The sequence below is a fragment of the Anopheles stephensi genome, chromosome 2 (assembly GCF_013141755.1).
Source record: "Anopheles stephensi strain Indian chromosome 2, UCI_ANSTEP_V1.0, whole genome shotgun sequence".
Classification (NCBI taxonomy): Eukaryota; Metazoa; Arthropoda; class Insecta; order Diptera; family Culicidae; genus Anopheles; species Anopheles stephensi.
In genome coordinates, this window is record NC_050202.1 from 32,695,332 (window position 1) to 32,720,359 (window position 25,028).

General features: G+C 42.6%; 2 protein-coding genes across 8 annotated transcripts in view; one reads left to right on the plus strand and one right to left on the minus strand.

The window, feature by feature from the left end:
• Positions 1-25,028, minus strand: part of LOC118508026 (lissencephaly-1 homolog) — a 44,407-nt gene that overhangs the window by 7,065 nt on the left and 12,314 nt on the right. For 6 of the 7 annotated variants that reach the window (XM_036047417.1, XM_036047418.1, XM_036047419.1 and 3 more), the window contains exon 2: positions 12,285-13,123. In XM_036047417.1, coding sequence (XP_035903310.1) covers positions 12,285-12,322 — 38 coding nt within the window. In that variant the 5' untranslated portion in view covers positions 12,323-13,123. Of the gene's footprint in view, positions 1-12,284; positions 13,124-13,417; positions 13,434-25,028 lie in introns of those variants that run through there. The other variant, XM_036047423.1, reaches the window with a different exon arrangement.
• Positions 4,369-8,942, plus strand: LOC118508032 (elongation of very long chain fatty acids protein AAEL008004-like). Its single transcript, XM_036047433.1, has 6 exons — positions 4,369-5,117; positions 7,370-7,560; positions 7,649-7,729; positions 7,820-7,982; positions 8,092-8,228; positions 8,314-8,942. The coding sequence occupies exons 1-6, from the start codon at positions 4,976-4,978 to the stop codon at positions 8,557-8,559; spliced, it is 960 nt and encodes a 319-aa protein (XP_035903326.1). The 5' UTR covers positions 4,369-4,975; the 3' UTR covers positions 8,560-8,942.

A 25,028-nucleotide genomic window follows, 5' to 3' on the forward strand; every position in this document is an offset into this window, starting at 1 on the left:
TCGTAAGGTACCCACAGGTCGAGCGACCAAATAATAAATGACCGTAAAAAATGGTTTGAAGTATTGCGCCCTTCGATTGGATCGCGAGACGTAGATTGAAATTCACAACAACTTCAAAATCGATCATCATTGCCGGCTAAAACTACTCCACCACTAAAGCCTTACTCACGATTTGAATGTCTGCCATCTAACACCCGTTTCAGATTTCGCTTCCAACTAGATGTTGCGATCGCAATCTGAACAGAACGGAACGAATTTCAATCTAACTCGATCGACAATTGGCCGCGGAGATCCATCCTAACTGCGTCGTACAGACACCTGCATCTCTGAGAGCAGCCCAGCCCTTATTACATGAATAGAGCGCAAATTGGTAAACCACGGACGGTAGTGTAACATTACGAATGTGCACTCACTGAACTGCAATGAATCCAACAGGTCCGTTGATAAACCCTCAGCCATGGTGGCGTCTCGAAAAACTGGCCCGAAAGCCTCCCCAAGACGGATAAATTATTTAAAACAGCATCATAATCGTCGTCGTTCGTAGGGCAGTCTGCGATCATCTATCTGATGCCGGTTGATCGTTAATGGTGTACGGCCGTTGCGAGACCTTTCGAAAGTGAGCTCACACGAAAACGCCCACCATTTCACGCGCCGCATGAAGGGCGGCCGCGTAGTCGTAAACCTTAAGTCATCAGCTGGGACCAACGCAGGGCCTAGCCTGGTAGGGGAACATTCATATCGAACTGCGTTGCGTAGAGCCGTGCCACAGAGCCACGGCAAAAGCTGTAGATCATTGGGTCCGATCGCGACATAATCACACACCGTTACGGTAAATTCGCCAGAATTATCACAGATCATTGAACCGCCACTGGGTTGGCATCAGGTCGACCTTGGCGGGGTAAGATTCCACTCGAAGCAGTCCTCTCTTCCAGTAAACCCTACGACTAACCAGCAGGTTCACTGCGATCAGTTGACATGAGAGTAGCGGTAGAATTACGCGCGTATGTCGAACCAACAAACCCCAAATGACTCTTTGGCAGGTGTGGCAAATTAAGCACCACGTGCGATTTCGACTAGTCTTTGGTTTTATTAATAATGCTTTATTACTATAAACGTTGTAGCCAAATCATTTCATTTATACTACCAACTCAAAGACATTATAAAGGTTTTTTTACCAAACACAAAATGCATTAATTCAAAAAAAAAACAATTTATAGAAACTACTCAAAATTGCATCGTTCTTTTTTTTCAGAGATCATCAAAGCATGAAGCTTCCAAATCAATTGACTGGTTGATTTATTTTATTGACTTATGGTTACTCGTTGCCTTTAAAATTTTCTCCATTACTTTTATTAATAATGCATCATTTCCACTGGCGACCTGCAAATCCAACTTCAATCCAAACGCTTTGGACAACCCTGATGTTTTTTTTTGTAAGTGAATGTTTCTTTAAGGCTAGTATCCACACGCGACCCACCATCAGTGACCACCAAGAAGGTGCACAGTTGCATGCAGATTGCAAAACTTTTCCGCGGTTTGTACGCTTGAACATGTGTACCATGGCCCGTACCTGTCTCTGCGCTCGCACGAACCGATTAGGGAGCGTACACAGGCACCGCTCACCAACCTTCGAGAGGCACGGGAATGCGAAAACAAGAACCGGTCACGAAAACCCCGCATCAGAATTGAGCTATACCGAACCCTGGTGAACTTCTGGTCCGTCGAAACCCACGGCGTCAGAAAGAGAACTTGAGAGTTCGCGAAAAACAAACAAGTTTTTCACCGTTGACCGACAAAAATGCTGCGGCGACGGCACCAGCAGCGCCGTCGTTTTACGCCATCCACGTACGTGGTAGCATAGTGCAGATACTCCAAGAACTGTTGGTGGCAAATGCACACACGCAACATAATTGAGAATCGCATGCTTTTTTTTTCCCCGATGCAGACCTTCACCGAACCATAACAGATTCTGTCACAGATTCTTTTGGATAGCAATTTATCGTCAGAAAAGAGACTACAACTCGGGCTGTAAACTTCGATATAGTGATTGCTGCTGCACTAAATGATTGGCTCATTATTCATCCTAAATGGTCGTTTCCTTCCTATGTGCAGCGTGCTTGGAAGCGTTTGCGAAACTAAACGCGCTCACGAGATAAGGGAAAACCACTCAGTCAAACGCGGATAATTTACGCTAAACATATGTCGTTGAACTTTAGGAAAGCAAAAAAAATGCACCAACTTTACCAAACGACTTGTTTGTTGTTGCAATATGAAGCCTTCTTAGTGTCAAGAAAAGGGTTTGGACAGCTGGTAGAACATAGCACTAGAAGTGGTAGTGGTAGTAATAGTACTAGTAGTAGTAGTAGTAGGGAGGTTGAGCTTCTCAAGAGATAAATTTTAGCCTTTACCTACTGACACTCCAAAAGCGGGTGGTGAGGAAGTACCCACATAGAACCTGAATCCATTGGGAGTGGGAATTCTCTTCATGCACCCTCCATTCTCAATGCTTTGCCAGGCGAGCAGGTGTGTTGCAATCCATGGACTGGCCACACGTACAACTAGGGTAGGAATTTTGCGATGTCATTCGGTGAAGCAATCGTTCTTGAAACGAATCCCCCCAGCGCGATTACCGTGTTGGAGGAAGGCGGGCCACTCTCGGCGCCAAACAACGACGTTACCGAGTTCATTAGCCAAATAAAACTATTTCTTAATTTCGCGTTACAATACTAATTTAAATTCAAATTGGCATAACGGCTCAGTATGAATTATGCAAAGTGCAATGATTGTTTTGGGACATCGTTAAAAAAAACTTTTCTCATGAAAATAAAAATAAGACAGAAAGAAAAAAATAGTAACAGATACCTCGCATTGTCTTATTGATGTTAATTAATAAAAAAAAATGTACAAGCTCACCACAATGATTTATTATACCAACATGTAAAGTAATTTAAACGGTAGAATTTAATTCCTTTCCATCCTTAATAAATCGCTAATCAATCCGCGTATAAAAGTTATAAGAATTCAAACGAAAGATTTCAAGCGACGAACCCTCTGTCCGAAGGCTTGACATTTGCTACCCTTCTGAATTGGCTGTGGATTGGAGTAAGCTACCAAACCCATAGGCCGCTTTTCCAATTCATGGACTTTGCACACGCAGTGACATCTTATATCGTCGTCTCTGTTGCGGATTGCAACAGCCTATTCCATCCCATACTCACGCCTAAAAGTGGGCCTAGGTAAACACGCGCAATTTCAAGCGGACGATCTTGAAAGCCCACAAAGCCATTACTGCACTCCAACGCCACGCCACGCTGGGCTTCTAACATGCGGTGGCAATCGCGAAAAGGAACAGGTTAAACCACTGCCAAACGCAGAGTCTTGGTTCTTCTTCTCCCATACCTCCTAAGTCAACGTGCACCACACGACGAACCACCAAATCGAGATCGTTCTACTCGTTGCACTCCGCTGGCGAGTGCAATTGCACTCCGACTCCAAACAGCATCCAAATCCAGACATTAGCCAGTTCGACGCGGGAGACAAACTACGTCTAATGTCTTTTTCGCACCGCTACTGTTGGAACCGCTGGCGCGTGTTCAAGGGCACTGCTTGCAGCTCGCGTGAGCCTCGCTCTCCTTAGTACGAGACCGTGCAGATGTACCATCGTGCTCGGTCGTTGTTTACTATATCCGTCACTGCTACCGAACCAAGACCAAGTTCTACCAAATCCCTTCCATTGCAATCGGAAGGAGTACGTCATTTGAATGAAGGAATCGTTTGATAGCGTAAAGTGGGGGATCCTAAACTGTACATTGAAGGTAGGAAGGGAGGATGTGACTCTTTGAAACATATCTTTAAAATAGTAAAAATTAAACTTGCACAAAATGATGCTTCCATCATTCCGTGACCAATCTACACGCACGTGGCACACTACTAAGTGAACAATCTCTCTCGCGGTCTCTCTCTCTCTCTCTCTCGTTTTCCCTCTTGGATTTTCGCTGCAGAGGATAACAACCGATCGACCGTTCGTCAGATCAAACGCACCACACCACCAAACCACGCTCTGCCGAGGAAACTCGGAGCTAGCCGTTTTGGAGTGGGAAAAACCGTGCCATACGTTCGGCGGCAAAAGCGATCGTCCTTGGACGCTTAGAAGGAAAAAAGAATATCAACACCAACGTGCTCGCTCGGTCTTCTCTTTCGCTCGTTCGCAGTTTACCGAAATATTTCTGCAATGATTTTTGCAAAAAGCGCTTAGAATCACCACGCACACACACAGACGTGTAGTTAATGGCCGTAGGGGTGGGAAATAGATCCGCGCCATACGCGTCGATCAGTTTTTTCCGATACGATCGAGCTCACTCCATTCGGAAAATGTCCAGACGGTGGCAGTCCTGCGACAGCATCTCGACGACACGGGCAGGTTAATTCCGTTCAACTGGATCCTTCTGTTGCGTTGGAGTAGTAAAAATCTGCCACACCTCAACAGAACTACCGTGTGAAGCTTAAGCTTTCTAAATACTGTAATAGCTTTGACCTACATTTAATATCTAACCAGTGATAATTGTTTTGTGTGTCGGGCGATCCCGTTTTGATAGAATCGGTCTTAGAACAGACTCGAAAAGGTTATGCGAATGAGTATGTGTGTGTACATTTGAATATATGTGTGTTGTGTGTGCTCAAAGTCTCAAAGAAAAAGACGTGTAATCGCATACGGAAAACCGTGTCAAGCTAGAATTGACTAACGATGCTTCTGACCCAGATGCGGCACTGGTGACATAGTGAGACGAAATTCTTCATTAAGAAGCATTTTGTTGTTCGCGATTGAGAACAGCTTTGCGGTGAAGCTTTCAATTTAACCTTAACGACTGATTGCTTAGACATTCTTTACGGAAAAGTTAAGAACGAGAAATTTAAGTGCAGTGGAAGTTGTACTAACCAATTCAAACGAGAGCAGTAAGACTATTCTCAACACAAAATGGATGTAAGGGATAACTTCACCGACTTTACGCTGGCGTCCAACTACATCATGCAGTTAGCGATCGATGAATATCAGGCGGATCGCAATTGGACGCGACTGATCGACAGATATTGGAATCTTGTTGAAGACCTGCTAGGAGGTAATTATGCACACCTGCAACACTTGTAATATGTCAACATCTAAATGTTATATTTCTTATTACTGTTTTTGAGTTAAACACCTGTTTAATCAGGCTGGATATATAAAATAATATTATATTTAATTATATTAAGTAACCGAATTTTCAAACCTTGAAATGGTCTGGATGGAAATTGATACCATGTCTATCGTGTACAAGGTTGGAGCCGCTATTTCGCCGGACCTCGGTCCAAACACTCTTTGTACACATTATTGACGAAAAATTGAGTTTTGGCTAAGGTGGCAGTCATATCAGAAATTGATAAAATCCTCCTGAAACATAAACCCAGTATATTTTTCAATATGGTCTCCCATTAAGGTCAAACCCAAATTCTAATTTAAATTTGAAGTCATTTTTTTTAGACGGAAAAATGTTAGTCACTCATGGACAAGCTTGCCGTACCTTTAATCGTACAAAATATTAACCTTAACCAATGAACTCAATCAATGCCACACAGGGAGCACATGTGTTACCTTCTGTAAGCATTCAAGGGCCTCACCTCTTTAGCAAAGCGGCGCTAGTAGCGCTTAATGCATTATGTTCATTCCGTTTTTAATGATCGCTGCCGGCAAAAGAAGTTAGGGATGTTGGACATCGTTTATGCTCATATTGTCCTCCTACGGCGTAAAACGATAACCACCACCCGAGTTTGCTCCGAGGCAATCGGTTCAAAATCATGGGCAAAGGCCGCATCAAACGACAAAGCTTTCTCAAGTTCAAGTGTGTGTGCGGTGGTACGCGGTCATTTACATAGCATAGCGGTCCCACCAAAAACCGCATGCTGTCACCGTGAGCTTGACCTAATTAAGAAAATAATTTACACTAACCCTTCTACTGAAAACCATGATAAACGGCCAACATGAATGCAGATCTGCATGCAACCTAGCAAGAGTTATGTAGCTCGACGAGGATAATAACTAATTGCCCTTCTTTGTCATTGTGCGTGATCTAGCTGAAGCTCGTGCATCTTGATTGCCGCTTCGTCACCGCAAAGCCGACCGTTGCGCAATGTACATATGAACAGTGAGAGAAGGCCAGTGTATTTGTCATGTCAGGCGATTGCGAAAGTGCGTCTGATCTTGGTATCATTTTTCTTCAGGGCGATAAACTTGACCACCGTTGGGCTTTCATTCTTTGCAAGAGATTGATGTTAATATTCAAAGTCATGTGTCTGAGTCAAATGACATCAGTCAACATGCCGCTCACAACAAGCGCAGTGCGCGATGGGTACACGAAGGCCTTTCATAGTTCTGTCACCGAATTTTTTGTTTACTTTGCCATTTACAGACGTTTGGCATTACCCAACTTTCGCAATAGGTCTTCAGCTCGGGGTCAGTAAATTTACTGGTTTGCTTATTTTATCAGGAAATAGTGCTGTACATCCATTCGCCATGGTAAAACAGATTGCAGCATTTCATCTGAACCCATGAAGGCAAGGTCATTTCAAACCGAAATCACTGACACGTTGAAGATCAGTGTAATTAATTGGTGGACATGTTTTTTCGTTGTTCTAATACGTCTTTTAAAAAGAGATGATGGTACTGATGAATAAAAAATATTGGATAGACGTTCAGGAAATCAATTAGCATCGAAAAAGGAACAATCAATCAAGGCTAGCTTAACTAAACGATCCACTTTAATTAAAAATCAGTGTAAATTGTTTGGATAAAACTATCTGTTAGTAAAATTCTTCTAAAATACATTATTATGTTATGCACAGTCCGGTTTGATCAACATTATGAATAAACAGTTATTTACTCTCAAGTTAACCTACCCAAAAACAGCCGTTGCTTTTCTAATCAACCTGATCAATTATGCGAAGAACTTTATTAGTCGTCTGCGACGAATTGTAACCTTCGTCTCGAGCAAGAAAAAGTGATGATGTTTGATGAACAAAAAACATAATATCCTACCCCTAATATCAATAGCTACCGAAGTCGACCGCATTCTGCATTAATCATTCATTCAAACATTTGCATCGGGACTGCATCGGTACAATGCGTCTCCATCTGGTGTCTGCCTATCATTCGGTTTTTTTATGTTCCAGAAGACATTGACTTTCACAACAAAAAAATGAATGCCAGAGAGCGTGAGCGAGCGAAATCATCAATGCTAGATCTCTCGATTGAGTAACATTTCATCGTACCAATGCTTTACTAAAAAAAATTGGTTCCACATCATAAAGCTACCAATGTTTTTTTTCATTCCAACAGATCCGCGTGCGAAGCATCTCCCATTCATGGACAACCCACTGCCGACGCTTGGGATGGTGCTGACCTACCTCGCCTGGGTGTTGATCATTGGACCGACCTACATGCGCGACCGGAAACCGATGCAGCTAACAAACACACTCTTCTACTACAACCTCGGACAGGTCCTGCTGAGCGCATACATGTTCTACGAGGTGAGTCCTGCCTTCGATTATTAGCCAAATTTATTGCTCCAAAACAAGAATTTCATCACTCATTTTAATGACGCTCGCTTTCCCGCAGCACCTGATGGCGGGATGGGCCCGAGGATACAGCTTAATATGCCAACCGGTCGACTACAGTGATGATCATCTGTCGCGTCGGGTGAGCACAGCAATTAAAACTTTGCATTTCCATACAAACAAGAACGAATCTGCATATTTTACTGCTTCATTGTATTATCTCACTCCACAGATGTTTAACCTCTGCTACATCTACTACCTCTCGAAGCTGTCGGAATTTGCCGATACGGTGTTCTTTGTGCTGCGCAAGAAGAAGTCACAAATTTCATACCTCCATCTTTACCATCACTCGCTCACTCCGATCGAGGCTTGGATTCTAACCAAGTTCCTCGCAGGTATGCCCCTCTCCTCAATGTGTATCGTTGTTGGTGCACGACAAGAAACATTTCCAAGCGCCAATGTCAACCTCTACTAATGCGTCATCTTGATCTTGTTGCTGTACAGGTGGTAATACAACGCTTCCCAACATTATCAACAACTTTGTCCACACGCTGATGTATCTGTACTACATGCTGTCGTCGATGGGTCCACGCTATCAAAAATATCTTTTCTGGAAACAGTTTTTGACCGAGATACAGATTGTGAGTATGCTGCCTGCTAGCCTTATGCTGATGTTGTACCAATATTACCCTAATGTTTGTTTGTTGATGTTCTCGCTTTTTTTAGGCCCAATTCATCATCTGCATCGGGCATGCAATTAACGCCCTGTTTACGGATTGTGCCTACCCAAAGTTTATCACCTTCTTGCTGCTCTGCAACGCAAGCATATTCTTCGTGCTGTTCATGAATTTCTATCTAGAAAATTACCGAAAAAAGGCCACTGTGAAGGCGGTGCAAGAAGCGGCCTCTATAACAGCCTCCGGACAGCACCAACAAACGGTATCAACCGAGACGCCCAAGAAGCAACAATGACTTTCCCTATTCGAAAGACTGAATACGGATATCAAGTGATTTTTGTACATAGCACTACCTATCTGTTGAGTGATTATTGTGATACGAAATTCTAAGGGATGGATGAAAGAAAACATAACCAGTTACCAATATAGTAGATTCATAGTTCTTTCTTCTCTACTAACAATGAATGATTCTACCAAAAATATATCATCCAAAACCATTCCTAAATGAAACGGTTGAATCAATCAAATGTAAATAGTTTCAAAATTCTGTTTAACCAAATTAAACATGATTATTGAAGCTGATATTCACTTTTGGAAAGCAACATAGAAATAGGAATCAACTCGTTGTACGTCAAATAAAAATAAAAATAATAAAAACTACGCAGTAATAGCTCCGAAGTAATAGCTGACAATGATTCCATAAATCTGTCTAATTTAACACTTAAACGAGTAAAAATACTAAGCGGCTGATTTGATGGCTCCATTTATTGTGAGTGAAAAACAGACAGAGATTAATTCAAACGATTCTGAAGTGAAACGACTTTCCCTTTAGATTGTCTTCCGTATTTGATATCACGCTAGAGAGTTGAACATTTTTTATCATTAGATTTTTCTCATCACTACCTCCGATGACCTTGATTAAACTCACAATGATGGTAATGACGTCTAATCCTAAACATTTTTTCTAAATAATAATTACAATATTTGTTTGACAAATTTTAAACAAGAAATGTTTTTTGTTGAGCACCCCAAACAGTATTAATAGACTCTACTCTACTAAATGCTGATAGACGATTTGAAAATTTGAAATGCAAATTTAACTTCAAAAAGGTTGTAACGCTTCTTTAACGGTCTACTGGTCTTCAGCCTTTCCAGTGAAAACTGGCTGAAATTAGTGAACGACATTGGAAAAAATAGAGGTAAATATAATAATACATCACTAACAAGACGATTAATGAGGAAACATAACGATTTTTAAAAAGAAGCTATTAAACTGCATTTTTAAAACGAAACGTTACACCTAACTAACCAACGTAACGCTTCTAGTAACTCATAACCTCACAACTAGATGGCGCTAGCTGCATTCCATCGATCGAAGTGAAAGAAGGTTGTTTTGCAAATTGCATGTCAAAGAGATACCGTTCGAACGAGTACGTGTTGGTCTTTTTTGCACGCTTTTTGTTCGTACTCCATTCATATTTGAATTTTTGTAAATTCTATCAAAGCACCAAGCATTTTACACAGAGTTTTTTTCCGCGCAAACTTTTTTATATTTCATCATGCACAAAGTTGAATGGAGCGTGCGTGATAGGTTGATAGTGTCCAAATATTTTGAAATCCATTATCACTATCGCACAAACCGACGCTTTCATACCATTACTACTACTCCTGTCGTGTGGTATTGGCGTGCTTGCGCTAGACAAAAGCAACACAAAAACCCGAGATTAGTCACGCCGAAGGAAGTAGCCGATAGTTTGTCTGTCGTCATCGGTGGGGTGAATAGTAAACCTCCTATCGGTCGAACGCACACACGATTCATACGTGCAGGAAGGAAGAGACACAAGGTAGAAACGACACTAACGCCTTATGTTAAAGCGCTCTTTAGTGTGATTGTTGTATATTGCTATATTTGTCTTGCATTGCGTTTGACGAATGGACCTTCGCAAATTAGTCTGACTTCATGAAATTTGCTTTTAACGATAACACAGAAGCTAAGAAAATAAATGTACAAGTAGTTTATAGCTTCTTAAAACGACTATCAATATGTACCTTAAAGATTTGCTTTTGACACATCTTGCCAAGAAAAAATAGATTAACAATAAGACACTCAGATTAACAAACTGTATTTGCTAAAACAAAATTGGGCTTAACAAATGAAAGGCGTTACTATCCATCTGTTGGCAATTGTGACGCCAAATCTTAAAATCAAAATTCGAATCACCTCTCTAGCGGTCTATCAAAGACCTTTCCTCGACACCGATCACCGGATGACACTTTTCTCCTAACGAACAGATGCGAAGTCGATGATGGCAACCATGCACCCATCTCTCTGTCAGGGTCTACCCGCTTCTATCAGTCCAATCGATTTATTTGTTGGATCAGGGAAAATCGTTTGCTCCGTGTCTTATCCGCCCCGCTCAACCCGGTTGGTTTATAAGGGGTTTCACACCGACCAAAAAAAAAACAAAATCGGCTCCTACAACATGCACGTGGCGGGCGCATTATAGACACACACCGAAAAATTCCAACATTTCGTAACACGCAATAAGCAGGTCTGTTGTAGAGCTGCCAACACAAACCGAGCAGTAGTAGCCATAAAAAGACACTGCCACCGGGTGGGAAGGAAGTCGACGACGTATATCGCGCCCATTTCTATTCGAAAGGGGAGGGAGATTTAAAGAAAATCGACAAGGGTCGCTTCCAAACAAACAAAAAAAACTTCACCACTTCCATGGGGCCACGCGTTCCGAATGAGTAGAGCTCATTCCTATTGCCATTTGATTCGAGTTGCATCGCAAAGGTGAGATGTGAATGTGTTGAAGATCGCTGGCTCGGGAAGACGAACGACACTAACGGCATTATGTCCACTAAGCTTCTACTTCCGCCGTCGGTGTTATTTTTCTGGTTCCAACGTGTATTTTTACACCCAGCGCGAACATAAATAAATTACACGATTGCCGAAGAAAAAGTGGTTGCATGGGTTTGTGACAATGTGCTGGTGTGAAAAGCATACGATAATCGAACGATTGGTCGGTCGAGTAATAAGCACGGACGAGTGTGTCTCTCTGCACTCATAGAAAATGGATGCATATTGCTTTGTTTCAACCAAACACCTATTTGCAGTTCACCTTTTTGAATAGATTTGCCACATAATTGCAATTCAATTTTCCACTTCAAATAAATCCGAAATAAATCGAATAAATCGATCCAAAATTCAAATAAATGAGTTAAAAAGATAAGTTGTTATTGATTTTGGGAAATAAAGAAGTGCTAAATAAAACTGAAATAAACATCGGCTAATTGATTTTAAAACAGAAGCCGGTTAGTGTAGCGATAAAAATAAATCATATCGATATTTTCTTAAATTGCATTTTAATAAATCAAAACCATACTGATGGACCGTCCCAAAAGTAACGGGAGTAAAAAGAGCAACTTATTGGCTAAAAGAAGTCTATTAAGTCCATCAGAAAATTAATACTTCCTTCCTGAGTGCCTGCTGCTGCTGCTACTGCTCGACTACGCACCACCAATCTCTAACACTTCCCTTCAACGAACTAAAAGTGGGCCTCTGGCCGTACTGGTACCCGCTGCTCCAAAATATAGGTGAAAGTGAAGCACATACACAACACAACATATAAATAACTCCCCCATCAATCGCCCCGTGAGACCATTATTTTCATGACACACTTCTCCATCGCACCATTAGATCCGCACAGGATGGAGTAAAAAGCAGTTCGATTTCGAGCGCGGGAAGCTTGATTTGAGGAGTCATTAAGCAGTGTTCTCGCTTCTCGCACCCAGTAAACGCCGTGAAGCGGTACGTTTTTTGAGGACAGCGGTACTATTTTAAGAACGCTTGTTTCCAGCAGAACAAAAATCACGTCCTCCAACAATCGACCACTCTGACTGACTTTGCTCCGGTAACATCGGCAAGATTGGCTGCTTTACTTTCATTCTTTTCTTAAGGTCATAACCAAATATTTTCCATTCCCATTCGAAATAAAGAAAAGTGGCACTTACAGCTCCTCGCGCTGCCGTTGTGACAACACCATTTTCATGTTTTGATCTGCTGGTGAATGTTTGTAAAAAACGTCCTCCTCCTGCTGTTCCGTGCTGGCGCCGTTGGTTTCCTGCTGACGAAACTGTATCCTTTTACGGTTGGTTCGACGGATTGCTCCTTCCGCCGTCGATTGATGATCCGTCGCGGTGGTCCGAAACGGTTCAATTGAAATTGCCCCTACGCGAAGGACACGATCTTTTTCTTCTTTTTTTTGTTACTTTCACACACTAACTAGCACTAGTCGATTACGACACAGCCGAACCGGAAAGATGCCGATTTTATTCGTTAAATTCAATTAACTTTTCGCTTTCGATCACTGCTTTTTTTCTGCACTTTCACTAGAGGGTATAACTCGATCAATTTCGCTCAAAATTTCGCTTCCTTTCTTTGCACCTTTTGCACGGTTAGTTTACACCTTATTACGAGGCTGGCGGCGGCCTTTTTAAGCTGCCGCTTCGTAAAATTGCACAAGGGTCGTAAATATTTTTCTGACTTATATACGTATTGTAATCTCTTTTTTTCACTTTTTTTACTGTTTTGCTTTTTTTGGTCGTCGATTTGTCGTTAGTCGATTTACAGATGTGATAGCTTCCGTTCCAGACAGTATCGCACCAGAGAACGCTGTCAAACGCTCAGATTCCTCTGGTATGGCACCGACGTTTCGATTGTGACGTCTTGCCTAATGGTTCTGAGTGGACGTATGTAAGCCTTCGTGACTTTACACTCAGCTGGAACTAGAAGGTGTTACGCTATCGTCGTCGTTTCACTAGCAGCATATGTTGCACCGCTGTTGTATCATCTAAAACGAGAGATAAGAGATAATTGTTAGCATTTTCTTAATTACAACGGATTTGTACCAAAAATAACATCAATCGTGCTTTTTTTCGCAAACAGAGCAAAGAATCCCTACAAAGAAAATGGCCTGACATTGGATATCAACCATGGCAATCAATGTCAGACATAAAAACATCCACCAAGTAAGTAGCTTTCGTGCAGTAGCCGATCAAAACAAAACAATAAAAAATGGCACAAAAAAACGGACGAATAAACACTGTAAAGTTTCACGGTGAAGAAACGTTCGTCACAATGTCACCTGAACCAAACATATGCAATGTTTCCACTGAGCTAACTCGTTTCAATAAATCCGCTGAACCATTCAACACCGCTGGTAGTGGGTTTTATTTTCCACGCGTACACGTGAGCAACGGTTTTTATGCACCTACACCGGGAAAGTGGGATATTGAGAATGATACACCCTCTGCACCGGCTAGTGTTACACTTTCAACCGCTAAGTCACGTTTCTTTTTTCTGTTATTTTTTAAGCAACATTCTCTATTTAACATCCTACCATTCCTATGGTACCCTCAGAGCAAGATGTCACCCGAGAATCGGATTCAGGTTTTCCAGGTGTAGTACAAGCGTTAGTTACATCAACGCTCACGCGTCTTTCGATAATTATGATTAATTTTAATACGCCTTATAAATTTGTTTACAGTCTCCTCATCACGCATGATCGCTGCTAAAACAAGGCAAAAACAATTTTCTGTTCAATAAATTAGTACGGCAACATCGCTTAGCACACCTAAACCGATTGAATAATTTTGAAGTTAAATCCACTGATTATAACTTCCTTGTGCGGGCGGGCGGCAGTACAAACAAAGAAGGTGACCGTCAATGTCACGAATGGTTAATTTATGCAACACCTTTATCGAGCGCTGCTCATTCGGAAGTTGGTGATGTTCTGGGGGTTTGCGTTCGCGTTTGCTTATTACTGAATTAAATCCACATGAAGATTCTAAGCTTATAATGCTAGCAAAGGTTGGTTTACTCGTTCTTTGTCTTGGTTCTAAAACCAAGTTTATTTTCATGCACACATTCCATTTTCTCTTCCGGATAAGGGCCTTTTCCTGTCGCGACACAATCTTTACACGTTTTTGTTTTCGACCCCTAGAATCACGATACCCAGATCCGGTGTATAAATTACCAAATTCTTGAACAAAAGAACTGGCCTGTATATAAGCTCAGACCCGCATTAACGACGCAGAAAGGCATACTGCCGAATGTCTGGAGATACCATTTTTGTAGAGCAAGGTCTAGACGGTGCTTAGATCAATAACTGGCGCTGCTTGGTGGTCGCTACTATATGGCAACCTTGCTCGAATTTTGGTGAGGATTGAGTTTTCAAACATACACAGCACAAATGTACCTTTTGCTCTTCACAAAATTATTTAATATTTGCAGTAGTAAATGTTATGTTTTAAAAAGATATAAATTCTTGTTTTGTGACATGTGCATGATGCACCCTCACAATCAATCGAAACCGATGACGGAAATGACCTTATTCGCCCACCAACAATACATAAACAGATACTAACATGGAAATTTCATTTTATATCCATCCCTCGGAAGTTTTTTTTTATAAATACTCTGCTTGATTTTTTTGTCCACGTCAAACCACCTCTGCGCTCACCCGTACAAGATCCGGACAGAAACAGAAGGTGGGTTTCGGTTCAGAGACAGTCGGTGCGCATGCCCCGTTCGACGTCATGCGTTCCGTTGCACAAAAGGCAACTGCACTGCGAGATGCACAAAACGCATAGGATGGCGACAAAATGTCGATAAAAATGAGTATTTCACCGTCCCGATGGCGGACGAGAAGACTGTTGGAGGACGCACTCACACACACACCAGCTTGCTCCATTTTACGGAGTGGTTTCAAATGTACGAGGCGGTCAGCCTCCCTACCTTATAGTGTCAAGTCTATTTTTCGTTCGTTAGACAGAACTCCACAACTGGTAAACTACGGACGGCATCTGTGCGGCAATTTTCGACCAAATCCGCACTTCTGAAAATCGAATCCTCCTTACATCATCATAGCGAGAGCCGAGCTGTGTGGCGTCAATATGGCGTTCATTTTCTTTCGGATTTGGTTCACTAGCTTCCAACAGTCTCTTCCTCGCTGGTGGAGTCTGGTACACTGCACCAAAGTGAGTGAGTACTCTACCTTCTGCATCCACTCGAATGGAGCAGCGCTCGATGGCCGCTCTCGAGCTCGAGGATTGAGTTAATCGAAGATGGCACAACGCTTTTCGCTTCATTCGCCACGAACTATGATTTTCTCCCGGCCGGTACACGGTAACAAGCAAGCGGCACTTTCCGCCTCACGATTTCGGTTTAGCAGAGGAAGCGTGGCACTAATGGCAGTTGAGCAATATGGCCTAACGAAACGGAGGACCCAGAAACACTAGTTACGATAGATTTTCTTGTAATTAAACATGGCTGGTGAAGTTTTTGTAAAATAATTATTAAAAATTTATCACGTTCACCAGATCAACTCCAAGTATATCCTAAATTGCCTTAATGCTTCAATTTCAATAAGCCACCGTTCTTACTGAAAAAGTCTTGATTTATTATGGTCGTGCACATCCTGACACTTTTAGCAGACAGCACTAATAAATATAGATAGCGATGTCCCATCGCTATACCAAACACGTCGTAGTAAATTACTTTACACTTGGTAGCTGGTTCATAACAATGGCTTCCACGCGATCTTTTACTTTCACTTCCATCACCGACTCAACCAAACTCCCATTATTGCTGAGAGTGAAACACTACAAATCCAAACGAAAAAAAAAAGAATACGTAGCCCACACCTAAAGCAACACACAATATGGCCCGCAATTGCATGTCTAGCACACTGTAGAAATTCGTGAGCTGATGCAGTTCTCCCTCGATGAAGCATCGTGAGCTTTTTCAACCCAGGCACAGACATCCCATAAGAACCACATAAATATGGATCCGGTCATGCAGCCACGCCACTCCTAAAGAAAGGTAGTTCCGGTGGAATCAAACACCACAGCGAAAGATATGGGACGGTTTAATAATGGATCACGGAATCCGCGCGGCAGGTTAATGAAAAAGAACCATTACGTCGTCCTCCCAAACAGCACGTCACGAAATGAACATCGAAACAGAGAATACAAAGTACGGAGTTGCATCGTTTAACGGAGTGCACCAGCTCCGAGGTGCAATAGACGGTCGTCTACTACCGTTCGGTTGCATAAATCCTACTGCTCGGATTCATTCATCTAATGCCCGACCGCCTTCTCCCGAAAACGCGCTTTCTCACGATTCCGGGATAGACAATTAATATTAATTGAGTCACGATTAAACTGGCTGAGTAGATCTTGCGATCAGAGGATATGAGGAAGCAAAGTAAAGGAACTTCAGCCCAATCTGTCAGACGATTTGTCAAAGGTAGGAGGAAGGTGTGACATCTGCACTTCGAATGATTTATATTCGATTACGCCTCGACTTAGGTAAACATCTCACATATAAATTGATGCATTTACTGACAATCCAATATAATTGTTTTTGTCTAGCTTTCCCTTGATCCCAAATCACTACTACTTACGGAAGTGTCTAACACCCTGACAACAAATCATTCCTCCGTCAAAACTATTGCACGAAAAATGCCTCACCATCACGTTACATTTGAAAGCCCAAAACAACGTTCCACTTGTTCCATTTCTAATCGACCTCACTTCACAGAAAACATTTACCCAACCATGGTCATATGTCGTTGCTGCACCACCTGCCTTACAAAGTGCTGCCGGGCAGGTTTCAAATGTGATGACGGTTAATGCCTTGTGGTCCGAGCGCGAGAAAGATCGATGATACGTTAAAATGGCCAATGATGCAGACAAATTGTCTCCCGGAACAAAAATCGCTGGACACCACTACACCGGCCCCCACGGCGTGTACAAGCGTAACGAAAAATTCGATCAAGAATCGTTAGCTCTTTCTCTGTTTTCCAACACATCAATTACGAATCTTTGCTACTTTTCCCAGTCTTTACGAGGCAGGGAAAAAGAAAACTACCGACCATCACTTGGAACCAATGGGGAACATCTCATTACAGCGAGCAAAAAATAAAGCTCTTTTCTTGTGATCACATTTGCAGAAATTCACTTCCGACGAATGAGCTTAAATCAAAAGAAAAAAGCGCCTCAATGACACTGAGAGCGATTTTGTGATCTTTTTGATATCTTTTTTGTGTAAATTAAAACTCCAGTTGCGTAACTACCAGCTTATGTCGCTGAACTGAAGGAAAGTCTTGTTAAGCAAAAAGGTGAAGAAATTTCAGATCACCGTCCTCCGATACATATGTGCGCTATTCTTAACATTTATTGGAAAGTGCTTTGCTCTATCCACTTCTTCCCTTTTCATCTGACCGCAAATTCTTCGGTGACATTATCAATGTCCATTCATCTGCCGCGTTGCTTTCACGTTGAAACAGATAATCATAAATACTACTTACGAACAGAAGGTAGTTTCCCAAGAAATACCACACTAATTTAAGCAAGAAAAAAACTGGAGTAACGTCCCCAGTGGTCCCCAGGACCACAGCACACTTCCAGCACAAATTAGCTACACTGCGGCAAAAAGAAGACACGTTTACCGATGAAGCATTAATAATGAAACGCTGCATGTTTCTTTGGGCCAATAAACTTAAGAGCCGCGTTGAACGAAGACGACGCACAAAAACAAGTTGTCACCAGGAATGTCCGCCTGGAGATGAACATACCGACCGAACGGCTTGTCAATCGAGAGGAAATCGTACCAACGCCATTACGATACACAATTCCAAACAGTCACAACAATGCTGCAGCTGTAACACGTCGAACGGAACAAGATTTATCGATTTAATCGGCGGGTCAGCAAAGCCTCCCGAACGCATCCCCTATCGGATAGTTGAAAGTATAGGTGGGTATCCATTTCTTGACTCACGACGATGGCTTCCATAGAGAAGACCTAGAAATGTGTTCTATCACACCTCATCCCCCTTCTTCCCTTTCCGCCTCCTTTGCGGTGGTTTGAATAATGTACAAAAGATGTTCTTGTCTAGAACCGCGGCCGCTTCTTGAGTTACTTAGGCTACTGATTCCGTTTGTGGTTTGCGAGTGCATACGAAGAGGGAACGAGTTTTGTTCCGTTGTCACATGAACAAAGAGGTTTTCCTTTAGTTTAATTATACATCAGCCAGGCTGGAGTAAATTTATAGCTTAAAGACAAAATTGCGTGTTGTAGCCGCAAAACCATTAGGCAGAAATACATATTACAATTACAGTACACATGGTTCGCGGTATGATATCGCTTCGCCACACCAGAGCGTAGTACTAAACCATCCCAAAGGAATGTAATCCGTTCAATCGATCAATCGATCGATAGATATAGATATATTTTGGAAACCATCATCAACAGCTTTTAGTTTCCCACGACATTAAAATCTGTTTCCCTTCGATGGCGCAACTTAATTCAAAACGTCCACCAATAGTGCCATCAGTTTACTACTTTGTAAAGAAGGGTGTTGAATATGAAAAAGAAACTTTAATTCAGCGAAGAACTTACATAACTTCTTGATCGGAGCGACTCCCAAGCATAATCGCAAGGAGAAAGAGCATGTGAAGACTAGCGTAGCCTCCCCGAATGTCTCGAACTTGACGGACGAGGTTATGACCTTTACCCGTCGGACCGGGAGATCGGGGATGGTTCCATGCTATGCAAAAAAAAACATCTCCCATCACATTGGCCCGTCGTCTTAGGGCCAATCCTCCTCGTTTGCCATAGCACAATTGGAAAAAGAAATTATCCAACAATGACCTCATCAATCATCGGGAATTATTCGTCGGAGACTTCACGGGGTGCTTTAGCAAGACCCAGAGCTGGTATCAGGGAGTTCGATGTGTATGTTGACGGTGGAGTCCATTTACATGGGAACTTCAACAAAACCCATTCGAGCATCACGAAGACCAGCATGAGCAAGTCTACGGTAGGTACTGTTCCTTGAGCTCGGCTGGAACCCGTTGCGGGCGGTGACGCCAACTTTGCTAACAACATCGTACATAACTATGTACCACCCAACACCTACGACAGGTCGATCAAGTTACCGTACCGCGCACGAAAGCCCCAAACGCAATGTTAGTGCCTTTTTAGTGTTTATTTTTGCCTATGCCAAAAAAATCAATATTTGCACCCCACTCCGGCGGCTGGCGAGTTCCGTCTAGTCTATAGACGTTTGGAGGGTGACTTTACACTGACCATACGGAGGTGCCGCTACCCTAACAACACCCTAGAGTAAGCACACAACTACGTACAACACATTTAACACACTGGCAACGGTATAGGCAGAGCATATATGCTGGGTGGAATTGTTAAATAATCCAACGAGTCTTCAAAACCCTAACACAACCATCGATCGAACACTGTGGACGAAACTTCGGTTCCTAATAAAGCTGGGTCGCGGGACTTACATTTCCAAATAACGAAGAAATTCGGTGTCAATAGAAATAGCGGATACTAATCAGGTTTCGGTCCCTAATGGCAGAGATTGAAACTATTTGACATGTTGATTGAAATCCTGTCGAATTGATAACGCCAAAAGTATACTTTCTTGTGTCCGCACAACTATGAATACTGCGACGATGCTTTCCAACAACCCTCGTTACCATAACTGGAATGAGGTTATATCTGCAAAAGGTACATACGATTAACATAACAACTTAGGGATACGGAGGATGTTAGCATAAAAAACGAACGTCACAAACCAGTCCAAGGAAAGGGTTAATCCCCATACATTGTTAAATCGAAACCACTTTTTCGATGACACAAAAATGACGTATGATTGAAGATTATGCGTTCACCTATCTGATCATCATATCCACCTTTATCGTGATTCCCTTCCTCATAATAGTTGTTTGATTTCCATCCGATTCATCTTATAAACGATATGTTTCCGGCACCTTTTTGCACTGGTGAAAGTTGCATCTTGCAGAAGAAAATAATTTTCCTTCATCTTCTTGGAGAAACAAAATAAACAAATCTGAGCTTTTTTAAGATATCCCGCTATTTCTATCCTGCATCCAACGCGTAACCATCACTTAATAACAAAGGAAAGCAAAAATATCATATTTCTGCACAATGTCAAACTTCTTCTTACTGCGTACAAGGGATGTGTGATCGAATGGAAGAAGCAGCAAAAGGGTCTCCTTTCTCCACACAGCGGGTGACTATTGTGATAGCAGTTCATCATTTTGTTTCCACACACACACACAAAGGATAAAACTGAGATTTAGCTCACAATGCGGTAGGCCGAGTCAACCTTTCCATTCAAAAATATTAATACATTGCTCACGATTGCCCCATTAGAGGGAAGGCTCGCTTTGGCGAGCTTTTCTGTCAATACTTGTCCTTTCGATGGGTATTTTCACTTTCGTCCTCAGCAAATCTGCACGTTTGCAAGATCCATTTCCACACCGGTGCCAACTTTAGAAGATATGCGCCGAACGAAAACCAACAAGTGAAACGATCGTCGTGACCATTGTTTCCCCCACGGTTACTGGTAAACAAAAAGATGTAATCTTTTGCCGGAGTGGTCCGCCAGGTGGCGCTCCAAGTAAAAACTTGTCGTCGTGAAGTAACCGCACACACCATACACAAATGTCATGTTACCGTCGTCGTTCATAAAGCTCTGGTGCACCGTTGCAATCGCACGATCGCACGAAGATCATAGATCGAAACCGTGGAGTAGAGTGCGCTCGAAAGGGAACGAGCTCGGAGGTTGGTTGACCGGAAGAGCATTGGGGAAATTTGTGATAAATTTTCACGATTAGCAAAAGACAAATGATGTCGCTGAATGCGCCGTCACACCGGTTAAACACTCCCCGGCAGGCCGCGTACACTGTTGGCGTAAGTACTCACTTACCAACGGTAAAAATACCACCTCCAACCGTCGTCCATCATGCGCCTACAGAAATCTCTTTACCGCTTCAAGTCGCCGCAAAATTGCCCACCTTTCTCCCTCTATCGGCGTGCGTGAAAGTGTCAAACAAGAAAGACACGCGAACGTGTGGCTCAGGAGGAATGGCTGACACACGACTTGTTGCGGGGATAGGGCTTAGACTTATGGTAAGGGATTACTACTATCTGACGGCTCCAGGGACCGTGGACAGATGGTGATGGAATTTCGTTTCCTCTCCCATAATGTCTACCGATAATGATGTAAATTTATCATAAGAGAGTGTTGCCTCCTACCGAGCGTACCGAGCGCGGATGATAATTTAGCTTCATGCGTTCACACTCCAATGAAGTCGTTTATTTGACTCTAACTGGACTTAAATGAACGTCTTACCGATGGCAGTTTCAACGATTTTGTCTGGCAGGTTGCAAGCGTGCTTGTCCAATAAATGGTCGATAATTTCATTGGACGAGTGGGCCACACGAGTGAGTGCTTATTTTGTTTATGAGTGTTTCACTTAAATAATACTCTTTGGTCGTATTATTATTTCCGTTTTATCAAGAGACATGCAGACAGGAAAACTTTTACTTCATCAAAAACATATAATTTCCAGAAACCTATTTTGAACCAGCTGGAATTTAAAGAAATTTAAAATCATACACGACACGGAGTTGAACTACCCTTTCCTATACTACTTTTGCCAATCGCAAAATACATTCATTTCTGGTACTGAGGTCAATTATTTCACGGCATGCAAAATTTCGCTAAATCGTTTATGAATGGAAAGAAAATAGCACCAACAGCAACAGCACACAAAAAAAAATGCATGAGGTAATAACTACATCAAATCATACTTAAGCCAGGTTCGAAAGTGAATGAAGATCAACCGAACGTCAGCATCACAGCCGTGCGGGTCGAGAGGCAAGAGCGGAAACAAAGTACGAATTTGCCACCATACCCCACTCAATCCGTCCCTTCCAATTAGGCATCATTAATCAAACGCAGTACCAAAACAGTTGCGAAAAGAAGGGCGCGATCGTTGGTGGATACGAGGAACATGGTGAGGCATGGCAATTGCCCGTTTGCAGACGCTTCTCCCAACCATTTCCTGCTCAAAACAATCACCGCTAGACAGGGCAATGCAATATCCCATCAGTGCAATGGCTAAATAACCATTCATCTAGTTTCGTACTCGGCACTGCATAAGAAACGACGACTGCAGGGCAGGCGGGAAAGCCTCCTAATGAACTACCAATCCACCGGCAGCCTGCACGCTGCACTAAGACCCACGGAGATGCGATCATTTCCATAAAAAGCAACCCAAACATTCATACGGCCTACCGGGAAGAACCACTACCGCGCACGATGGGTGGTAATGTAATGATACGTTCCAATACCAGTGAACGACTGAATCATTGCTACCGACGGTGTTGGTAGTTGGAGATTGGCACTCATTTCAGTCCCTAAAAGCCGCCGGGCTAGTGCAGGGACGGCCATCGGATAACATAATTAATTCATTTCTTGAAAATTGCTCTCCCCCAGATGGGCATGGGAGGCTGCCCTTCACTTCGGGACTTCATCAAGCATATCGGGGATAAGGTGGAGCGTATGTGAGCGCGAAATATGCACGCGAAGTACATGAGCTGTGTGACAGTCAATCATGATTACGCGAACAACTGTGGGAGCAACATAACGACCGACCCGGCACAATCCCATTTTCCCGCAAATGCATGCGCAATGCCATTAACACATTGAACACGATACGGACGTTGAAAGGAATGTGCCCTGTGGCGGCTTCCCCACAAAGTATGTGTGTGTATTTTGAAGCTCTCAGGTGGGATACGGATTGGAGAAACACTGTCATAAAGTTGAAATTATTCAAACTCAATCTTGTACCGCAATGTTTCTGCAGCGATAAAGCATGAGTTAGTGGTACTGGTGTGCTATTTTCGCAACACAGATAAACGAAATTGTGGTTACGATCAGGATTATAAACAAGTAATTTCCAGGATTAATGCTGGGGGTCACCGGAATAAATACGAGCGACATTAAAACTGATTAAGATAAGTTTATTAAACTTTGGTTTATTTATTTGGTTTGCCAAAATAAACCTCCAATTTTAAGACGTTTGACATGCCTGTCGTCTAGGAATTTCAACCATTCGAAAACGTGCATAACACGTACCTTAAGATTGCGTTGAAAAGCTGACCTCTTGGGGCACACACACACATCAAGCAAACAGGCGCCGCAAACAATTAATACGATTAATACGAAAGCACCCCGAAGAGGTCTCATGTCGATGATAATTCACGTATTGCATAGCAACTGCAGCACAATTAAAATGATAACAGGGGCAGTGTCTGGGCGCAATGTAAATTCAAAATTTAATACCCACCAGTCTTTCCATTCAAAAATGCAGTGAATCTGAGACATTTTTTCCCCTAAGCCCAACAAGATTAATTAACATCTCGTCTTGACCGTATTGCATCAACAGTGCACGGGAAACGTGCCACTGTAACACAAGGAAATGCGATGACGTCTGTAACGCTCCAGTGCGGATCGGTAAACCAGATGAGCAAGATTAAACACTAAACAGCACGCCGCCACCAATGATGATGTTGTTAATGAAGATGAAGTCGTCAATTTTGCAACCTACCCCAGCGATTAACGAGCACCGGGCGCAAGGTATTTTAAAATAACATCAACTCAATCCGCCCTCCTTCTACTTGCTGCTGCTGGCTGCTACAACTTTTGCCGGTGAAAACCTTTCCTTTTTCCTTTTGCACATCGAAAACGCATTCCGCTAAGGCCAGAGCAAATTACTGGGAAAGATCACGAGAAACATATCAGAAGATTTTAAATTGGATTTGCGTCGTATTTTTGCTACCACCAAACCACTCCTTCAGGTGGAACCATGCACCGAGATGCAGTTGATCAATCCGTGTCTGTGTCGAGTTGAAGAAGGAAAATTGGACCCTCAACAGGGTGAAAAGTTAAAAAGAGAGTAACATGACTCGTGATCAAATTGAACTTAATCTCGACTCCAATGCAATCATATCATGAACCTTTTGTTATAATAATTGATTGGAGACATAGGATGCTTGTGTTGATTTACAAGTGTTTTCCATAAATATTCATGTAAATGAACCACCTTCTTTCGTGTAAAGCTAAATCTCTCTCTCTCTCTCTCTCTCTCTCTCTCTCTCTCTCTCTCTCTTTCTATCTCTGGCTCCTTCGTAAAGCATTCCTAGACCGTGGGAAAGTGCAACAACTAATTGCTCGACAAAATGTCACCACCGAGTGCGCATCCGGACGGACGAACTCAGTTCCCAAGATTTCTCCCTCCTTGCCGGTGACCTGGGGAAGCACCAGTTCCACCAAATGGAAAACCCGCCAGCACAAACGTACCCATTGCTTCACATAGTTTTTCCCACCCCGAAAAAAACGATTCTCGTAGAAAATTGACATTATTTTTAATAGGACGTTCACTGTTCCAGGTCTCCGGTGTAAACTTCTTGGAAGGAAATTAAAAGTAAAATAATGTCATGACATGTTCCTGGGCAGCAAACGACAGTATGACGCATAGCTTTATCGTTTCTTTGTCTCGAAACGATTAACACGCAAATTCCCTACCTCGTTAGAACACACCGCTATCGCTTCTAACTGCCATAAATTAAATACCCAACATGGACATATTTGCATTACACACGCATCCGGAAAGGCTCCTGGGATGGTGTTGAGAACGAAACCAACATAAGTTGCGTAAACATGTGACCGGAATTTTATGTGTTGTTAGCAGTAGTTCAAAACATCGAAAGCTGTTGTCATGTAGTTAAGACCACATGAACATTGGTCGGATTCCAAATCCCTTCAGAGCGTCTTGCTGGGGGGACCACACTGCGGAGGA